The sequence below is a fragment of the Clupea harengus genome, chromosome 5, assembly GCF_900700415.2.
Source record: "Clupea harengus chromosome 5, Ch_v2.0.2, whole genome shotgun sequence".
Taxonomy (NCBI): domain Eukaryota; kingdom Metazoa; phylum Chordata; class Actinopteri; order Clupeiformes; family Clupeidae; genus Clupea; species Clupea harengus.
This window is the reverse complement of record NC_045156.1, coordinates 22,849,040-22,866,687: the sequence shown is the minus strand read 5'-3', so window position 1 is coordinate 22,866,687 and position 17,648 is coordinate 22,849,040. Positions and strand designations below refer to the sequence as shown.

Sequence of the window (17,648 nt, the reverse complement as noted above, 5' to 3'; positions counted from 1 at the left end):
TTCAAAAGCATGTTTTCAAGGGCTACCTACTTGAGGCAGAGGAGGTGAATTGTTTACAATAACCTAAATAAGTTTACTGAATGATAGATGTCATAATCATGGTCATTTGGGATATATGTCTTACAATAAGTTGACTAGAGTTGAATTTTCACATCCTGGTTGCACTTGCACTTGACAGGGGTCAGTTGAGGCATTGCTTTTAATTTTAAATTGGAGAGAATGAGACTGTCTGGGTTTTCCCACTGCAGCCTGTACTGACGTTTTAAGTAGCCTATTCTTTCCTCGCCCCTGCATTAATACGATTCGTTGGCTAGACTTGGGTCTGACTCTGCTTTATCTGTCTGACATATTTGGCTACCCAAATTCATTTTCTCATGCTTCACGACTAACAGAACAGGGTGTGTCTCTTCCTGGCAAATATGTGGACTTTCAATAACATTGTTCCTTTTGTAAATACAACCCAGCTTTCTGAATTCTGATTGCTTTCAACTATGCAACAGATAGATACAATTAGTCTTTCATTATTATCAGTTCTCTGTACAGCGTTCTTTTGCTCTTTTCTCCTCTTGTTTCTTCACTGTCTCTACATGTGCTTGTTCTTCCATCAAACTCCCAATTTTATTACTTTGTACAAATCTTTGTGTGTATTATTTATGTGTGTATGCATGGGTTTATGTATGTGTGTGTATGTATGGGTGTGATGTGCACATATTCTAAATTTCTTTACACTTTTTTGTAAAATATGATCATGTGGAATGCCTTGTCCTTTCTGTCCTGTCGAGACAAATGATAATCAAGCAATTGAAGTAAAGTTATGATATAAACAATATATACAAATCTATATGAATATAATAAAGCCATTGGGATTTTAAATACATTGATTTTGGAGTGTTTGTTTATTTATGGCTTGAATCTGTTCATAATCATAAGCTAATGTGACCACTGGTGATGACATACCATCTATAGATGTATTTAATCAGAAATATCCTTCTGGAGTTTTCCTATATGCCCCAAAAAAAACAGTAATGTATTAGTAAGGTATAAGACAATAAGTGATTACGGTAAGATCGCTTAGGCCCAGGTATGTTACAACCGTAGGGTACAATAAAACATAAATAAGCACAAATCCAGTATTCTATGCAAACCTCCCTGTGATGATTAACACATACACAAATAAATTATTCATGAGGACATCCTTATCACATAATTTTGAGGGAAGACAATGTCTTAAACAGAAGATGAATATTGTGTGGACGACATATTATTTGAAGGCGAGGAGAACAGACAATGTGAACAGACAAAGAGCTGGACATGATTATGGAATTTGAATATTCAGTGTGTTTACACCTCTGCTGTGCAGCTCAAGTGAGTGGGCTAATTAGCACACATTCATAATGCAGCATTAGCTGTTACTAATAAGCATCACTGAAAGGTTTATCTCAGATTCTATTATTTCAAATTAGTGCAGCCTATGCAGGGACCGAATTACCCAATAATACAAGACACGTTTAAGTGTCTCTTAATTAACCTAATTCACTTAGATGAGCCTAGATAGGCATAGCATGTCTTCTTTTGCTTTATGAGAGAAAAGCAAACGTTTGCTGAACAGCGACTCACTGTGGTTGAATGAAAGAACTGCAACTAACTTGGTAGAAAGGAATACGGATGGACGGCAAGATGGATGGACAAACAGACAGCCAGATGGCACTCAGATGGATGGATGGATGGATGGATGACAGCTTCTTTTAGCCAGCTCCTAGTCTAAAGTTAACCAAAGATGTTTCTATGAGTCAAATGTTTTGTAGTGTTTTTGTGTCAACACTAAAAATATCCCTGTCACATTTCTTTTGATAGGAACATTCATTTAACATTCAAAGTTGGAGAACTGGGTAAAGGCCTGTTGAGCAGCTTCATTCTTTTACACTGTGAATACAGTGATGAATACAGTGATGAAAACAGTGACGAATACAGTGACGAATACCTGACGATCAACCAACATCGTGATTGCTGTATGACAAACAGAATATGGGTTTGAGTGGAAAACTTAACTGAAACTGTTTTAAAGAAAGGTGTTTCCTCTGCAGTTCTGCATCAACATGGGTTTCTAGTTCTAGACTAGTTTAATATTATTTAGGCTATGATATTATTTTGGGTAATTTACAGCTTAACATAAATTCTATTGCCTTTCATCAGTGGCAAATTTGTGTTCACGAATCACTGTGGAGACATAAATCCAAAGTGTAATTAGTTGTTACATAAAAGGCTCTGGAACAACTTCCCACTGTGTCACTGTTACATATTCATGAAGCCCCTCTGGTATTTTTGGCATCCTCCTAAGGGTTGTTCAATGTCAGTGTCTTGTTTTGTCTACTGCAGCATACAGGTCAGACAGTAGAAAAGTGGACTCTGTGCCATCTGCTCCACCTCCTGTACATCTGAGAATGTATTGCATGGTCATGGGGTCTCAGACACAGGTCTGGCGAGCTCCACGATGCTGAGTAATGAAGCAGCTGGCCTGAGTCTAGTCAAAGGACCTTCAGGATTCAGTGGGGATGACAAAGCAGGCCACTAGAGGGAGCCTGACAATAAATTGTGAAATCTCGAATGATGAATCACTGTTTTGACTTTTGGGACTAGATCTGTTTGACACTATCAGGTTTAATTTACCTACATGATGTACAACTAATCTTATAGGTTTTAATTTCTTAAGGTATTCCTTTTCGCAACTGTCAAAAAATAAAAAGTAAAGGTAGGCAATTTCAAGGTGTATATATGAACCATATTAACTAGTTGAACCCATAGGACACAATTATGTGATGCCTTTTTATAGTTGGGACAGTATTGCATCCATACTGTAACAGTGTACTGTAAAAACACACAGTACCATTTTTCTCTAGCAGTAACACAATGCAGCAATACAAACCGCACATATTGTCCTCTACCTTCACAGAATCTACATGCTTTTCAACCCTTTTCATAGTGCAGCACACAGTCAGGCTATCTCCGTCACTGAGGGTGGCACTCCACTAAAGCTTTGCTTCTTTGAGAGCAAGTCAGTTCAAGGTTGAGACAACTCTCACATTCACATTTGAAAACTTGGAATGGAATTGCAGCGCTAACAATAATCCAGAATAGCAAAAGACACCCACATGCATGCACACAGATCCACAGTTTATGCACAAAAGGTATATTTGCATTCAAATTCACTCATAGGAAAGCAACCAATGTTTCAATTAACTTGTTCTTCATGTCACTGACACTTACAAACAAACCAATGATCTCATGATATTTTCGTGGGAGCACTATCTTCTCCTCAACTCTGCAATTTAGACCCTTCAACTTAAAAAGGAAAGAGTAACAAGTAGTTCTAGAAGCTATTTCAAGACCAGGAAAAAGAATGATCGAAATTGGGCTGCTCCAATAATAGAGAAATCCTTTAGGGAATAGGACTAGGTACACAAGCTCTTGAGGTCCAAACCCTTACAGTAGGCCTATTCTCAATACCAACACTGGACCAATATAGAGTAGTGTGCAGGGGGTAGCGCAGCATATTTAGACAAGATATAAACGTTTGTCCCAGTTAATGTAGCCTAATCAAAGTGAGAAATAGGCCTAAATACGGCTTAAATCACAAATACAAGCCACTTGGTGAAAAAACGCTGCTAAAAGCAGTAATTTCCTTGGGCAAGACAGAAGACGTCCTCAAAGGTGAGCCGCACTCATTATTACATAAATCTGCAAGACGATCAGTCAGAGAGAGAGAGAGAGGTTGGGCTAAAACATCAGCATTCCATTTTGTTTGTGCTCAGCAAGGATAACGTTTACCGAATTAATTTTCGAGATTGACTTTCTGTCTCGCTTTGTAGGTCTAAACTTCGAATAGTACACGTACGTTTAAACTCAACGCAGCTCAGTCAACCTATTGTAGTTCAGTGGGCGTGACCTAATACTTTTTTTAATCCCACCTCTTATACTCTTTCTCTCCTTTTCTTGTAGTTTTAGAGAGGAGACTGACACGCCATAGAACATCAGAATGTTTCAATTTGGGTCGAAGTTATTACTTGTATTTTTGCTGGCATTCCCATGTGGCCTACTGTCTGTTGGTAAGTTTTTCCAATCTTTCCCAAGTTTGCTTAATTTTTCGTGTTGAGTACGTTGTAGAAGCAGCGTAGTCTGGCGGGCTGGAGACGGTTACATTGACGTGGCATAAGTTACAGGGTTTCATTTCAGTTGTTGCTGAATTCCAAATAAGATCTGCTAACATAAAGTCGCACAAGTCTAATCGTGGCTCCTAGTTTTAAATGTCGGTTCAAAACAAGTTATGCCCTTTAGAGAGTAACGTGCTACCAGCTCGCGCATATCTTTGGTGACGTGTCCTAAGCGATGTTCTGACTCCCATTATTGCTGTTGCTGATACTAAACCACTAGCCCTCAGCCGTTCTGTCGTATGTAGCGAAAAGTGTTGCACAACAGTAGATTCCAATTTAAAGACAGATTGTGAAATTAAAATACATTTTTGTCTATAACTAACAATGGAAAACGTACTGCATGTTGTAGGCCCAAAAGTTGTAACATTACGGCCTGTGACGAAATGACATCAAATAAGTAATACCTATACATATGTCCTCTGCGTGTACTCATGAATTTCTATACATAATTCCTGACTGAACTGTTTTCCATATCCTTTCAGGGCATGTATCCGCAGAGGATGAGCTAGAAGATGAAGTTATTCCAGATGCTGCAGTTGAAGAAGAGGAAGACGAGGAAGAGGAAGATGAGGTGGTAGTGGATGACCCTCAAGCTTCAGACACAGTGAGTGTTGCTGTTATTTTGGCCTGGCTCATGATCATTGTGTCAGATTCCTAAAATATGCCACTGCTACGTCAGATATTTCTTGAAGCCTGTGGTGCACATTACATTGAAATGTTCCATACTTGTATGTATAAAATGCTGGATAAATGACTGATAATGACACTGAAGACCGGAGATAAAGTTTGTGTGAATTGGAGTTATTGGAAAAATGATACTACACTTAAAATAGACTTTGCTCAATAAGGATTGAAAACACATAGCCTGTTCTGTCCAGCATAAGACCTGTGGTGTTGTTTGACCCTGCAGGAGCAAATGGATGAACTAGATGAAGACGCCCTCGCTACAGATGTGACCTCTCATGCTGACGCTGACACCACCATCATCTTTGTCACAGGAGAAGGTACGTCTTGGCTTTTCTTTTGCAATGTATTCTTCTTCTTCTTCTTTGTCTTCTTCTTCCTCCTCCTCCTCCTCCTCCTCCTCCTCCTCCTCCTCTTAAGAAGAAACTGATTTTTGTAAATCTCTTCCATTGAGCATTTTCTCAAAACATGTCCCCGCAGAGTTTCCTGCTGATGAGATTGTGAAGTTCCTCGTGGGTTTCACCAACAAGGGCACCACCGATTTCACCATGCAGTCTCTGGAAGCCTCCTTCCGTTACCCTCAGGACTTCCAGTTCCACATCCAGAACGTGAGTCTGGTGGATCGTGGCGTTTTCTGTTGGCCATTCAGACTCCAGATGACCGGAACAATCCATGAATAGATGTACAGGTGTCTCTTAAATTGCAGACACAAGATGATGACTCAGTTCAGTCAAGTCAGTCAGGAGCCTCTGCGTAGTGTGTTTTGGAGAGTTCAACTCTTCTGTAAGTCAGTTTAGGTATGTGCTTCAAATGTTCATTCTAAGCTTTCAGGTGAAAGGTTGAGTTACTACAAATGAGTAATGCACTCAAGAGTTCTATTTTTCTATGTCACCATTCCCTGTCACTCATTTGAAATTAATATGTTGTGGTATATTGCCTTGTGTGTATGTGTTTGTTTGTGTTTGTGTGTGTGTGTGTGTGTGTGTGTGTGTGTGTGTGTGTGTGTGTGTGTGTGTGTGTGTGTGTGTGTGTGTGTGACAGTTCACAGCCTTGCCCCTGAGCATCGTGGTGCCGCCTACGAAACAGGCCTCTTTCGAGTATTCCTTCATCCCTGCCCAGCCCATGGCTGGCCGTCCATTTGGCCTGGTCATTTTGCTGAACTACCAGGACAGCGAGGTGAGAGCAAATAGCGAGGTTTTCATTATCAGTCACAAATCAGTGATGTTGTTCTTTTCTGGGTGAAGCCCTTTCTGATGACGTTCGATGTTGGCCAACAGGGCAATACTTTCCAGAGTGCCATCTACAACCAGACTGTCACCATCACCGAGCTGGATGAGGGACTGGATGGAGAGACGTAAGTCCAGCATATTTAATGTGTTTTTTTGTTTGTTGTTGTTTTCTTTTCTTTTTAGATTGTTTGATAGTGTCACTGTGTGAACTTGCGCATGACAGTCAAATGTTTTGTGCTTAGAGAAAGTTTTAACACACACTCCTCTGAAGAATTCCCCACTTGTAAGGGCTGCACCTGGAAAAAAAATATTTCAGTTTGATTCACACCTGAATTTTACATTGCAATCCCTTTCTCTCATTTGTCATTATAGAATGTTCTTGTACATATTCCTTACTGGACTGATTGCTCTTGTGGCCTTCGGAGTGTACCAGGTGTTGGAAACCCGCACGGTAAGAATCATTGCCTTTGTAATGAATTGCTTTTCCATTGGATATATAGTCAATTGTAGCACAAGTGGAAACGTGTTTGTCGGCCCACAGCCGCTAGCTCAGATATATGTGTACAGCAAAAAAACTTCTCTGTCCAACAACATGAAAAAAAAAACATATATCAGATATATCTCATCTAAGCATACACATGTGCATGGATCTACCCTCTGGTAGCCTGTGTCGCCACACATCTTTTTTGCGATTCCGAGAGAAACGCAAAATGGGGATCATCTGTGACATGAAGAACTAGCTTCTAGCCTACTTGAGTAGAACGTCTCATTTAGTGATCTACAATCTGTGCCCTTCCGTGTGCAGAGGAGGAGGCTAACAGTGAAGGTAGAGACAGGCACCGGTGGCATGAGTGACGTCGACATCAGCTGGATTCCTCAGGAAACTTTGAACGTAATGAGTGAGTACGCCATTTGTGGATCTTTACAAAGTCTTTTTACATGTTTCGAGTCCATCTTAATACATGGAGCACCAATTGTTGACACTGTGTTGAGTGACGTCAAATTGGCATTGTTATTTCCAAGCCGGTGTAAATGCTTTCGAGTTTGAAACTAAGCTTATTGAAAGCACGATGGCGAAAACCCCTCTTAAGAAATGTGCCATCACAGACTCTCATGAATAAACACTGCTCTGTGTCCTCTCTCTCCCTCTCTCTCTCTCTCTCTCTCTCTCTCTCTCTCTCGCTCTTCCAAGACAAAGCCTCACCGAAGCCCTCTCCAAGGAAGCGCGCCAAGAGAACAGCTGGCACCACAGACCAGTAAACCGCTCGCATGTGGCTCATTGTCATATCCATGTACAAGTGCTCAAGCCCCACATGCTGTAAGCTCCATCCACCCAGCGACCACACGGCTCTCAACGACGAGGCTGTCACGATCAGACAAGACCTCATTCAATATTACACCCCCCTCTTCCCATACTCAGGACTCATCCATCTTATCCAGAGCCCCCTGATCAAAGAGACCGAGGCATGGGACTCCTCATGAGAACAGTCCATATCAACAGATCAGATTAAAATTTAAACCGATCACGGTGGGGACTGATCCTTTTAATCAGCAGACGGCCAATGGCGCTGCAAGACTGATATGAGTTGAGACTGTGTGATTCAATCAGTATGCTAAACCAAAGACAGAGGAGGTGTTAGATCATTTCCAAGTGAAAAGAAAAACTATAACAGCACACTGCAATTCTTGTGTTTTCTAGAGTGGGAGTTGAATCATTTTCATTCTGATACTATGACCTAAGTCTATGTCCTTTCCTACAACTGTTCTGTTGCTATTTCTTGACTAGTATAGTCTGGTATAGTTTCAAAGTGTGTTCAGGTGAGAGGACTAAGGATGACCTGAGCCATTTCCCTTGATCATTTTGATTGATTCCACTGTGTCTCATAAGTAACCCCAGTCTGGGTTTATTTAAATGGGTTATAATTTTGAAATGTATTGTGAGAAGATATTTGAGTTTTTTTGTATCTCTGTGATGCTGGTTATCTCTTCCTCATAACATCTTCAAGCTGTATTTTGCATAAGAATGTCTTGACATAGGAAATAAATTCTCAAAACGTTTCACTTGTGCATTTACAGAAGAAAATGGTCCAGTAGTCTGTTATTTGGATGTGTGTATGTGCACATACATCTCTGAAACATATCCTCTACCTTTTTGCAGTCAGCCGCTTTTTTTTTTACCCAAGGACTGTGTTCTCTTGTTTTCTCATTTGTCTTTGATGTGGAGATTTAGCAGACAAGGTGATACAGTCAGCACTATGATAAACACACCATTCCATCTTGCACAGCCGAACGGCGGCGATATACGCTTGAATAAATGGTCAGCTTTACGATGAAGGGCCATTGATAAACGCTTGACCGGGGGACGGCCCAATATTATTGGTGCAGGGCGTAATGAATGGAGCATCCTCCTCCCCGGCGGAAGCGCACGACGGGCAGCTACTGAGGGGTTGGCACTGAAGGTGTGAACTGAACCCGCGGTGTGTGAAATGGAGCGGTTTGTGGACAAGGAAACTTCGTTTTGCTGACACAGCAGGATCGCGGGGGAAACACTTGTATTATCGGCTCGTATTCCTAATCTGAATTCGCTCTTGACTTTTCTTCTTTCCACTGATGGCTTGTCTTGCCCTGGGTCGGGTTTGATATGGGATTTATGACGGCTGAGGCTAGATTTAGTGCCGTAGTTGCAGTAGGTAAGGCGCTTCTTTATAGTATGTGCATGCATTCATTGTCTATCCCATTTGTGTGCATCGTATGAATGTTTATGAAATATGGTTCTAACGCATGCAATGAACCTTTTATAAATAGGAGCGTTCATAATATTATATTCAGGTAAAGGCATTTGTAATTGTTCAGTGTATTAGGGGTGGTAGGCTCAATGATACCATCTCCAATGTTATTTCATTGTGTGAAAACGCCGTTATCACGATAAGGCGACTAAAAATAGTTTGGGTGGGACCTGAGACATTCAGCGTCTAAGGGGAAGATCAGGACACGTATTACGCATGTAATTAATATTTGATTCGCATTCGCTTTCACAGTAATTTCTACTACATAGTTATGGGCAAAAAGTAAAATAAAGTGTTCACAGCTGATGGTATTCTGTATGAATAACATCTTTTGTTTGAAGGGGTACTGACTGCTGAGAAAAAAATCAAATTACATTGATTCCAGTCAGCTCCTCTACCTTGGACGCACGGTCCATATGAGCCCACCACTTCATCTATAACTGTACTCCACCTCTGAACCATCCCACCGTAGGCTGACGCTCGGGATTTATTGGATTGCAACAGATACCACATCTCAACTAGGGGTGCTGACAGAAGATCGATGGGGTGCAGGGACAAAGATGAGGCTGGAAGAGGAGGGGGGAGTTTCGCATTTTACTCTAGCATTCGACTCTTTTCAAACATGCGGATACAGATCATATCATTTTTAGGGGATTCTACTCAACAAATATTGAATGGATAGGTCAACACTGGCCGTTTTTAAAGGGTGATGTCCTGAGGTAAGACAATGAGTGTCAGTCTGTCCTAACTGCTGCATCTCACAGCAGCATCTACCACAGCATCAACAATCGAGATGGGAGGCTGACCTACTTTTGCCATTTTCTCATTTGTCTTTGAATTACCATTTCTTAGACATGTCTCTCCCTTTGTACCCAGCAAGTTCTTCTCTTTCTCTCTCCTCCATCCCCCCCATCCCCACCAGTGCTCTTGGCTGTAGCCCAGGTGTCTGCAGATGTGAAGTGCGAGAACATCTACAAGGATTTCTCCGACTGTGTCCTGGAGCTGGGGGACAGCATGGGCAACCAGGACGAGAATGTGACCAGTGAGAAAGGCGTGGAAGCCGTCTGCAGGTAGGCTACAGTAAAAAAAAAAAAAAGGAGGGGGGGTCGGGCAATGGGAAGGTTTTATGAGGTCATAGATTATGTGTGAAGGCTGAAAGTTGGCTGTTGAATGAATGAATAAATAAATAAATAAACAACCATTGAGCTTGGGGTCAGCAGAAAAAAAGCATCATCTGATGCTTTTCTTCTTCTAACAGTAACTGTTGCCTTACAATTCTTCTATGATGCAAAACATTGTAATTTATACTTACAGAAGCAAAGGGCATAGATAGAAAGAAATGGCAGAGATACATTGAGCAAATAACTATCTGTATCTCAAAAACACTTGAATATCAATGTAAGGATTTCTACTGTACACTCTCAATGAGGAAGACACATTACATATATGGATTTCTACTGTACACTCTCAGTGAGGAGGAAAAAAAATCAATAAGATTATTAAACGCAGGATTACACTGAAGGGCAGTGGTACAAAAGGGAGAGGTTGGAATCTCTGAGGTACATGGCAGAAATGAACCAAGCTGAGACTCTGAGTCTTCTAACTGAATTATTTATGACTCCAGCGGATACTGCTACAGTAATGAAATTCAGGGGCCATCTTGTTTTTTTTTCGTGTCATTGTTACTGAAAGCATTCCAAGACCACCAGATTGGAAGATACACTGGCTTACACACAGACATTAGGCCTACCCTTTGACATGATGCTGGTGCAGTTTCGTCTTGGGCAATTTTCTCTTATTAAGATGTTGCTCTCTTGCCTGAAGGTGGCACATCCATGATTAATTCTAACAGCTAGAGATTGAAAGAACGCAGGCAATAAAACCACTCCATGCCTGAGCAGACATAAAGATAAAGGTTAAGGGATGATAGAAGTGGGAGGAAAAAAGACAGGCCGTTAACTGAAACAAATGGGAGGCTGGATGAGAACCCACAATATAGATGGCTCATTTGCCAGGGAGATAGATATGACAGTGAGGGGAGGCTCTGTAATTGCTGCTGCTCTCTCCACAGCCACTGGGATGCCTTCCACACCTGCGCTCTTAGCGCTCTCTCCACGTGTCAGGAGGAGGCGGGGCCCATGTGGGAGACTTTAAAGGCAGACTCCAGGAAGCTCCGGTTCCAAGGCAGCCTGTTCGACCTGTGCAGCCCAAACGCCGCCCCCGGTTTGGGCTTGGCCTGCCTGCCCATGCCCCTGCTGCTGCTTACCCTGGTGGTCCAGCTGTTGGGGCCAGAGTCCATCAGTCTGCCCCTATAGACTCCGTAGACTCCTCTCTCCATCCCTGCACGTTCTCCTACCCGGGTGGTCTCCCTCTTCAGCATGTTTAATACATGAGGATATACGCTGGATTACATAGAAGGTGCCGGGTAAACCGATTCCATCAGATTAAAAATACATGATGAAATATTTGGAATATGTGCCTCCTTCGTAAGGTATAAAAATAATAATAGAGTTGAATGCCATGGCATTTTTATGTGTGTTTTTGAAGTTGTTGAAAAGGTGTTGATTTGTTTGGAGAATGACCCTGTACTGTGACAATCACAAGTCCTTCTAGTCAAGCACAATCTCCCTCTCATCTGAAACCACACTGTTGGGATTAGGGAGTATTTTAGCTGCTATAAAACACCAAAAAGAATTTGCATTGTAGAATTTGTTTAATGTCATAGTGCTAGTAATATCATCCCATGCACTTAAATAATGTTAACACTTGATGCATATTGAAAATATAATAATATTAAAAAAATACTGCATCAACACATACTTTCCAGTAATGTAATAAATCAGAATTGAAATTGAAAGAAAATATATGCTGTTATTACCCTGTTCTATACCATGAAGTTAAAACATTTTAAATGTATAGCCTACAGTACCTCATCTCAATATGAAAGCTGCACTCACTGACATTGAAAGTAAAGAACTATACATATGGCAATATGAAAATTCTGTTTATAATTTAAAACAAATATAATGGCTAAGGACATTGTGGGGAAAGAGGGCATCTTGGCATTTACTGAGCATGTGTGCTTCAGACTGTGTGCACAAGTAACATTTGATGTGATCTCCAGATATTGTAGGTTCAACCTTTCATGGCTGTTAATTGTGGCATGTACTGCAGTAATTTTACCTGTACCTACCTGTATTTGACTAATGCCTTTAAAATTGAAGTAAATAAGTGTGAATGCAGGAAAGTACAGATTAATTGTATGAAGAATGCAAAAATGTATTACGTATCTATGAATTTTGTTGTCAATTAAAGGATTAAGCCACTAATGATTTGACTTTGATATGAAAGCATTTAGTGGCCAAATGTCCTTACCACACTATTAATTTGACTTTCTTTATAAAAAAAAAAATGCAGTGACAACAGTAAAAAGGCACTCTGATACAGAAAATAAAAAAAGAGATTTATATACTTAAGTCAAGTGTGTTTTCATTCTACTGAAAATAAAGATTGAATGCGCCCAGTGTTGGTTCCTTGTCTGTGTGTATGCTTTTCCATAACCACAAACATAAAGGAAGTCTTTCTATTTGACACGGCTGGGTACACTTCGGCTGGGTACACTTCAACGTGTTCCAGTGTCACAATGTTTGAGCATGACACTATGTGTCACATGTATGACAGTTGGCAAATATCAGTGTGACTGTGGATGCATGTTGGCACCTGCACTCTGGAGACCATGTTTGAGCCTGTTCAACGATGGTATTGTTTTTTGAGTATGCGACAGAAATTCAGGCACAAGGACAGCTGGTGGAAGGGTGTTTCTGCAGCCTTGCTATGTTTGTTTTTTTAATCCACGTCTAGACAGTTGATGTTGACCTGAGCAAGCGGTTTGCAGACATTTTCTTTATACCAAAGCCATTTATGTTCTGTATCAGTGTAGACTGAAATTAAACTCAATCTGTATAGGAATGATTCCACTTCAGAAACATTTCACATATCATTCAGCAAAGGAAACATGGGAAAAATCAGCTCAGTTAGGTACAGGAAGAAGCACATTTGACGACATAGATAGCTCTGAACACACACCATTTATGCTTACTTCCCAAACCTTATACAGCACCTCGCATGAGCTAGTTTTAAGCCATGTCAAGCTCACAGCCTTTGCACTTGCATTCACTGCAGTATCACTATATGGGGGAATCTGAAAAGCACATTTTAATTAATCTTATTCAAAAGCCTCATCTCTGGGATGGCCCCAGGTGCCTACAATGATTAGGACCCAGTAAATGGCAAACACCCTGGTCCCGTTAATGAGGATATCATACTGTGTGTAACAGCTGCCCGTCAGTCTTTAATTAACATGCTTCCATCTGCTGATATGCTGTTCATTATAGTGGTGGTGGAGTGTGTGTGTATGTTTAGGAAGGGGATGGGGTTGCAGCCAGAGCAATACCCTTTAGAGAGTATCAAATATTCATGCATCTATATTGGCGGTCATAATGGGTCTCCTCCTACCTCATAGCTGCCATTTGCAACGGGAAATACAAAGGGAAATGCAGCTAGCCTGTATGTTGACCCCCTCCCCCATCTTCTTCACATCTTCTCTCAGAAACCATCTGAGTGCCGGTAATCAGAGGCTTACCGAACACCTGTGTTGCTCGAAAGCCTGTGCGCATTCTGCCACTTTTTTTTTCTCACCAAATAGTGCGGGCAAATGAGATCTCTGCTGCCTTGCCTATTTTGGTCCTGAAACACTGAGGACAGCATGAGACCGAATCCATACCAGATCATTATTTACACACACATTCCACACAGATCATTAACAAGGCTGGGTTAAATAAAACTGTGTTGGTGCCTGAGAGTGATAAGACACGTGATGCAAGTACTGCCAGTGTGAAGGAATAGTCATTAGACGAGCAGCTTGAAGTAAAAAAAAAAAAAAAAAACACTGGATAGAGCATGTGGGTGTCTAGTAGTTCTTCTGAATAGTTGTGACAAAAAAAAATTGTATGCTTTTCCAATTACTTGATGAAGAAAATTCACTGAGCCTACTTGCTTGCTTTCCCAAGTTAGTGTCCTCTCCCTAAAATTACATTTGAAATTCAAGCACTGAGAGAACTTGTCAATTGGCAGCAGAATCAAGGTGAAGGTACAATTATTATTTGTGATAAAAAGCTAAGTGTGAGACTTAAGCCATTAGCAAATCTAAATATTAATTTTATTAATTAAAGCAAACATGGTCACTCAGGGAATGATTATGACTTCCTGCTCAATTAGTTCACATACAAATTGTTAAAATGAAGCACACATGATGAAACTTTAAACTCACACCTGAATGGTGACTGGTTTTCATGAACAAGTGAACAAAGATTTTAAAATCCTTTTAGTAGAAACAGCTAACCTTGTATCCACTCTCAGGTATTCAGCACAGGTTGTGTGTGAGCACTTGTTTGAATCATGTTTTTTATGCATATCATTTAAGCCACTCCTATTTACAAATGAAGGACACTCATTCAAGTATGCATGAGACAAAATGTCAAGCTTCCTCGTCTAGTATGCCTTTCCCTGTGCTATGATGATAGTCCTCAAAAACCCATCAGAATATGTTACAAGAGTACCTTTGATGGTGTATACTTACAACAGTACCTCTCAGTATTTTAGGCCACAAACATATGCAAGATGATATACAGACCCATCAAATATAACAGTTTTGTTCTCTTCAAACATGGTCAAATGCACTGGAAAAAATTTGCATTAGGTAACCATTATAAAACTTTAAAACTGCAGCCACTTACGAATGCAACGAAAATAAATTAAACACAACAGAATCTATACATCTGATTACAGGGGCATTCTTTGCTCACTGACATAACGGTTCAATCTGACAAAAGACCTTTGTTCCAGGTCAATTCAAGTGCAGTCATTGATAGCGCAGCAACAGAAAGACTGATAACTGCAACCAGTCCAGCCTCTCTACACAGTCCACCCAGAGAATGCTAATGCCAACGGTCTCTCAGAGGTTTGATTTGGGTCCAGTGTTCACTGGAATAGCTCTGAGCTCAGTCTGCATACACAGGTACTCCCCTATGACAGCCATTAGTGCCATACATGCAACATTGACCAGCCACCAGGAGAGAGAGGCGGGTAGGTGAGAGTTGTACACCCAGCATCCAATCATGTGAAAGAAATGTACTGTGACGGTGAAGTCCAAACACTGCTTGCCACGCCGGATAAAGAACCAAAGGCCGAGAGCGCTGTTGAGGAGACAAACCATTACTTTACATGCGTAATGTGATATACCATTAGTTAGAATGTAGGCTATCCCAAATCAAATCATATGCTCAGATGAGTAAATGTTCTAAGGAACTACATGCTAGGCCACATTTGCGCCTAACTGAAATTGTATGGCATACCACCATGGGATTAACACTATAGTTTGTAGGTGGAGAGCCAAACTTTTTCTCAGAAGTTTGAGCATGGAACAGATGGCAATAATTACTTACCATGTCAGTGAATTTAAGATGAACGCCATCATTGAGAGTCTGCCTTGAGGTGTAGCGAACCCAACTACCTGCAAATACGGTTGACAATGTTATCAGAAAGTCTGAAAAGCCAGTAACTCACACCAAGGCATGACTGCAACGCAGATAATATTGCAGACTTACCTCATAGCTGAAAATTTGGTCGAGAGATCTATACGTCTGTACAAGGCTGTCGACACCGGCTAGCCACAGTCCAAGGAAGCTGTAATAGATGCATTGCATCAACGCAATCTGAGACACAATGAGAACTGGGTCCCAGATGTAGCTGCGGAAGTGGCTGGCCATTCCGAAGTGACAGACTCAAAGAAAGACGTATCTTAAGGTTGAAGCGGGCTGAAGGTAACCCCCGACTGTCTTCAGGCCTCCTTTCACCAGGTGTCTGAAGAGATAAATGCGTCGGGTTAGGCCCTAATGTCAGTGGCAAATACATACTCGTGAGAAGAGGGAAATCTATAGCTGGGTTTGGATAGGGTACGACGCGACTAAGGTTTATGGAAACAGGTTTATTTGCATCAAATCACATACGTTAACATTTTACTACGCGTTTCCTTTCCCCGGACAACCTCAACTTTTGAACCCACGGCTGTTCACAACTACTCCCTTGATTAGGAGACTGTCCATTCTTAATTAGCATAACACCGCGTTGTTATGCTTAAAATATGCGAATGAGTTGGATGGAAACCCAGCTAAATGATTAACATTTGTCAGGCAAGCAGCACACCAATGATATTCATTCTAGACTACGCCGACATGGTATTGTCAAAGATAGTAATCGTTAGCTGCTCCAAAGTTACACAAATATATGACTAGATGAGACAGAAGAGTAGACAACGCAATCACCGTAACCTGCTAGCTACAAAGCTAACTCACAACTGATTTAATCTTTGCCCACTTGCCAGGTAGCTTGTGTAGGTAAAGTTACCAATTAATGTCATCACCCGAACAACTACACAGCTGGTCAAATGTGCTACGGCAACTGATAAAGACAAATTCAGCATTGAATTGCATGATTGTTTGCTAACTGGTAGCTGGCTAACAAACTGTCTTTGGTTAGCTTACCCTTTGCGTGGCCGTCAGTTAATGTTGCTTTTTATAGAGCGGGCTATAACGAAATCGGGTGATGGCATCTTCAAGGTGGTTATTTGTATCGTTTAAAACGCGTGACACTGAAAGTTGTTATTGGGGATTAAAACACAGAAGTTTCTAGTAGCGGAGTGCTAGTTTATGCCCATGTTTATGCCAACTCTGGGCACTGTTGAAAAATCAGCAAATGGGATAAGGGAACGTCACCAGTCGGCTACTATTTCTTGCCTACGATTGGCTGTCGACTCAAAACTATTGTCGCCTGTAACCTGTAACCTGTAACCTTTGACCTATGTCTTTTCTCAGCGCTAGAGTCGCGTAGATACTTGTCTTTTACACTTTTACTGTCTATGCTTTTATAGCTATTTTTGGCATAACCTGTCTGGATTTTTCTGGCCTATTTTGACCGAGCCACAATGCCTTTGTACAATATTTCATATTACAATATTTAGCATCTTATATTTTTATGACAGATCAGAGCCCACCCCGTCTGATTAATTCCTGTTTTTAAACAAATATTTATTTATTATATTCCACGCCATATTTCTACAGGAATAGCTAATTCTTTTGGATTTTTTTCACAAATGTCTGCATTTTTATTCAAAGACTACATTTTCCTAATTTAAATAATAGAGCTTAACCAATGTTCCATCTGCATGGTAATATGTACAGTAGATACTGAAGATGATAAATAGCATAGTTGTGGGGTTTTTTCTTCAGGATTTCAAGCCATGTAGATGATCCCATTTAGTTTCTAAATCTGCTATTCATTATTCCATGATAGAGTTAATTTACATAGCATCTGAAAAAGAGACTGAGTAGGGACATCAGGCACGGCAAAGCTTCAAGGAACACACCAAGGAACAAATCTGATGAGGTTTAGAGTCTCGTCTTGAACTGTAGGAAATACCACATTTCCAATCAATTCCTTATATTTCTGATTTCTTGTGAATCTGTTACTGGTGATTTTGATGTATATCGTGAGAAATTTTTTCATGGTTAATAATATGCATTGTAATACTTATGTAATATGCTATGATACTGAATTCCTTACACACACAAACACACAGAGATATATATGCTCCCTATATATATATATATATACATTCAGTACAA

General features: G+C 40.7%; 3 protein-coding genes across 6 annotated transcripts; 2 read left to right on the top strand and 1 right to left on the bottom strand.

The window, feature by feature from the left end:
* Positions 1-3,950: 3,950 nt before the first annotated feature.
* LOC105895914 (translocon-associated protein subunit alpha-like) lies at positions 3,951-8,199 on the top strand. The gene is made up of 9 exons (XM_012822608.3): positions 3,951-4,103; positions 4,691-4,812; positions 5,119-5,212; positions 5,373-5,500; positions 5,934-6,068; positions 6,170-6,246; positions 6,494-6,572; positions 6,927-7,020; positions 7,314-8,199. The coding sequence occupies exons 1-9, from the start codon at positions 4,034-4,036 to the stop codon at positions 7,379-7,381; spliced, it is 867 nt and encodes a 288-aa protein (XP_012678062.1). The 5' UTR covers positions 3,951-4,033; the 3' UTR covers positions 7,382-8,199.
* Positions 8,200-8,253: 54 nt separating this feature from the next.
* Positions 8,254-12,378, top strand: LOC105895882 (neuritin-like). 2 transcript variants are annotated; one of them, XM_012822572.3, is made up of 3 exons: positions 8,254-8,811; positions 9,830-9,977; positions 10,979-12,378. In XM_012822572.3, the coding sequence occupies exons 1-3, from the start codon at positions 8,763-8,765 to the stop codon at positions 11,220-11,222; spliced, it is 441 nt and encodes a 146-aa protein (XP_012678026.1). In that variant the 5' UTR covers positions 8,254-8,762; the 3' UTR covers positions 11,223-12,378. The 2 variants fall into 2 exon arrangements, with proteins under 2 accessions (XP_012678026.1, XP_031423997.1); XM_031568137.2 differs by having other exon boundaries at positions 8,299-8,807.
* A 1,725-nt stretch (positions 12,379-14,103) lies between these two features.
* sys1 (SYS1 golgi trafficking protein) lies at positions 14,104-16,721 on the bottom strand. Of its 3 annotated transcripts, none has more exons than XM_012822609.3 (4): positions 16,509-16,721; positions 15,573-15,828; positions 15,411-15,478; positions 14,104-15,161 (listed from the first exon to the last, which is right to left on the bottom strand). In XM_012822609.3, exons 2-4 carry the CDS (start codon positions 15,732-15,734, stop codon positions 14,921-14,923), a joined length of 471 nt encoding a protein of 156 aa, XP_012678063.1. In that variant the 5' UTR covers positions 15,735-15,828; positions 16,509-16,721; the 3' UTR covers positions 14,104-14,920. The 3 variants fall into 3 exon arrangements, with proteins under 3 accessions (XP_012678063.1, XP_031423994.1, XP_031423995.1); XM_031568134.2 differs by lacking the exon at positions 16,509-16,721 and adding an exon at positions 16,320-16,468; XM_031568135.2 differs by lacking the exon at positions 16,509-16,721 and adding an exon at positions 15,975-16,283.
* Positions 16,722-17,648: the final 927 nt, after the last annotated feature.

Excerpts from the sequence above, each read along its gene's own strand:
- LOC105895914 (XM_012822608.3), top strand. The coding sequence starts at position 4,034 with ATGTTTCAATTTGGGTCGAAGTTATTACTTGTATTTTTGCTGGCATTC. Across the intron at positions 4,813-5,118 it reads ACCCTCAAGCTTCAGACACA|GAGCAAATGGATGAACTAGA; the intron begins GTGAGTGTTGCT and ends TTGACCCTGCAG. Across the intron at positions 6,573-6,926 it reads AGGTGTTGGAAACCCGCACG|AGGAGGAGGCTAACAGTGAA; the intron begins GTAAGAATCATT and ends TTCCGTGTGCAG.
- LOC105895882 (XM_012822572.3), top strand. The coding sequence starts at position 8,763 with ATGGGATTTATGACGGCTGAGGCTAGATTTAGTGCCGTAGTTGCAGTA. Across the intron at positions 8,812-9,829 it reads TAGTGCCGTAGTTGCAGTAG|TGCTCTTGGCTGTAGCCCAG; the intron begins GTAAGGCGCTTC and ends CATCCCCACCAG. Across the intron at positions 9,978-10,978 it reads GGCGTGGAAGCCGTCTGCAG|CCACTGGGATGCCTTCCACA; the intron begins GTAGGCTACAGT and ends CTCTCTCCACAG.
- sys1 (XM_012822609.3), bottom strand. The coding sequence starts at position 15,734 with ATGGCCAGCCACTTCCGCAGCTACATCTGGGACCCAGTTCTCATTGTG. Across the intron at positions 15,479-15,572 it reads ACCAAATTTTCAGCTATGAG|GTAGTTGGGTTCGCTACACC; the intron begins GTAAGTCTGCAA and ends CCGTATTTGCAG. Across the intron at positions 15,162-15,410 it reads ATCTTAAATTCACTGACATG|CGCTCTCGGCCTTTGGTTCT; the intron begins GTAAGTAATTAT and ends TCTCCTCAACAG.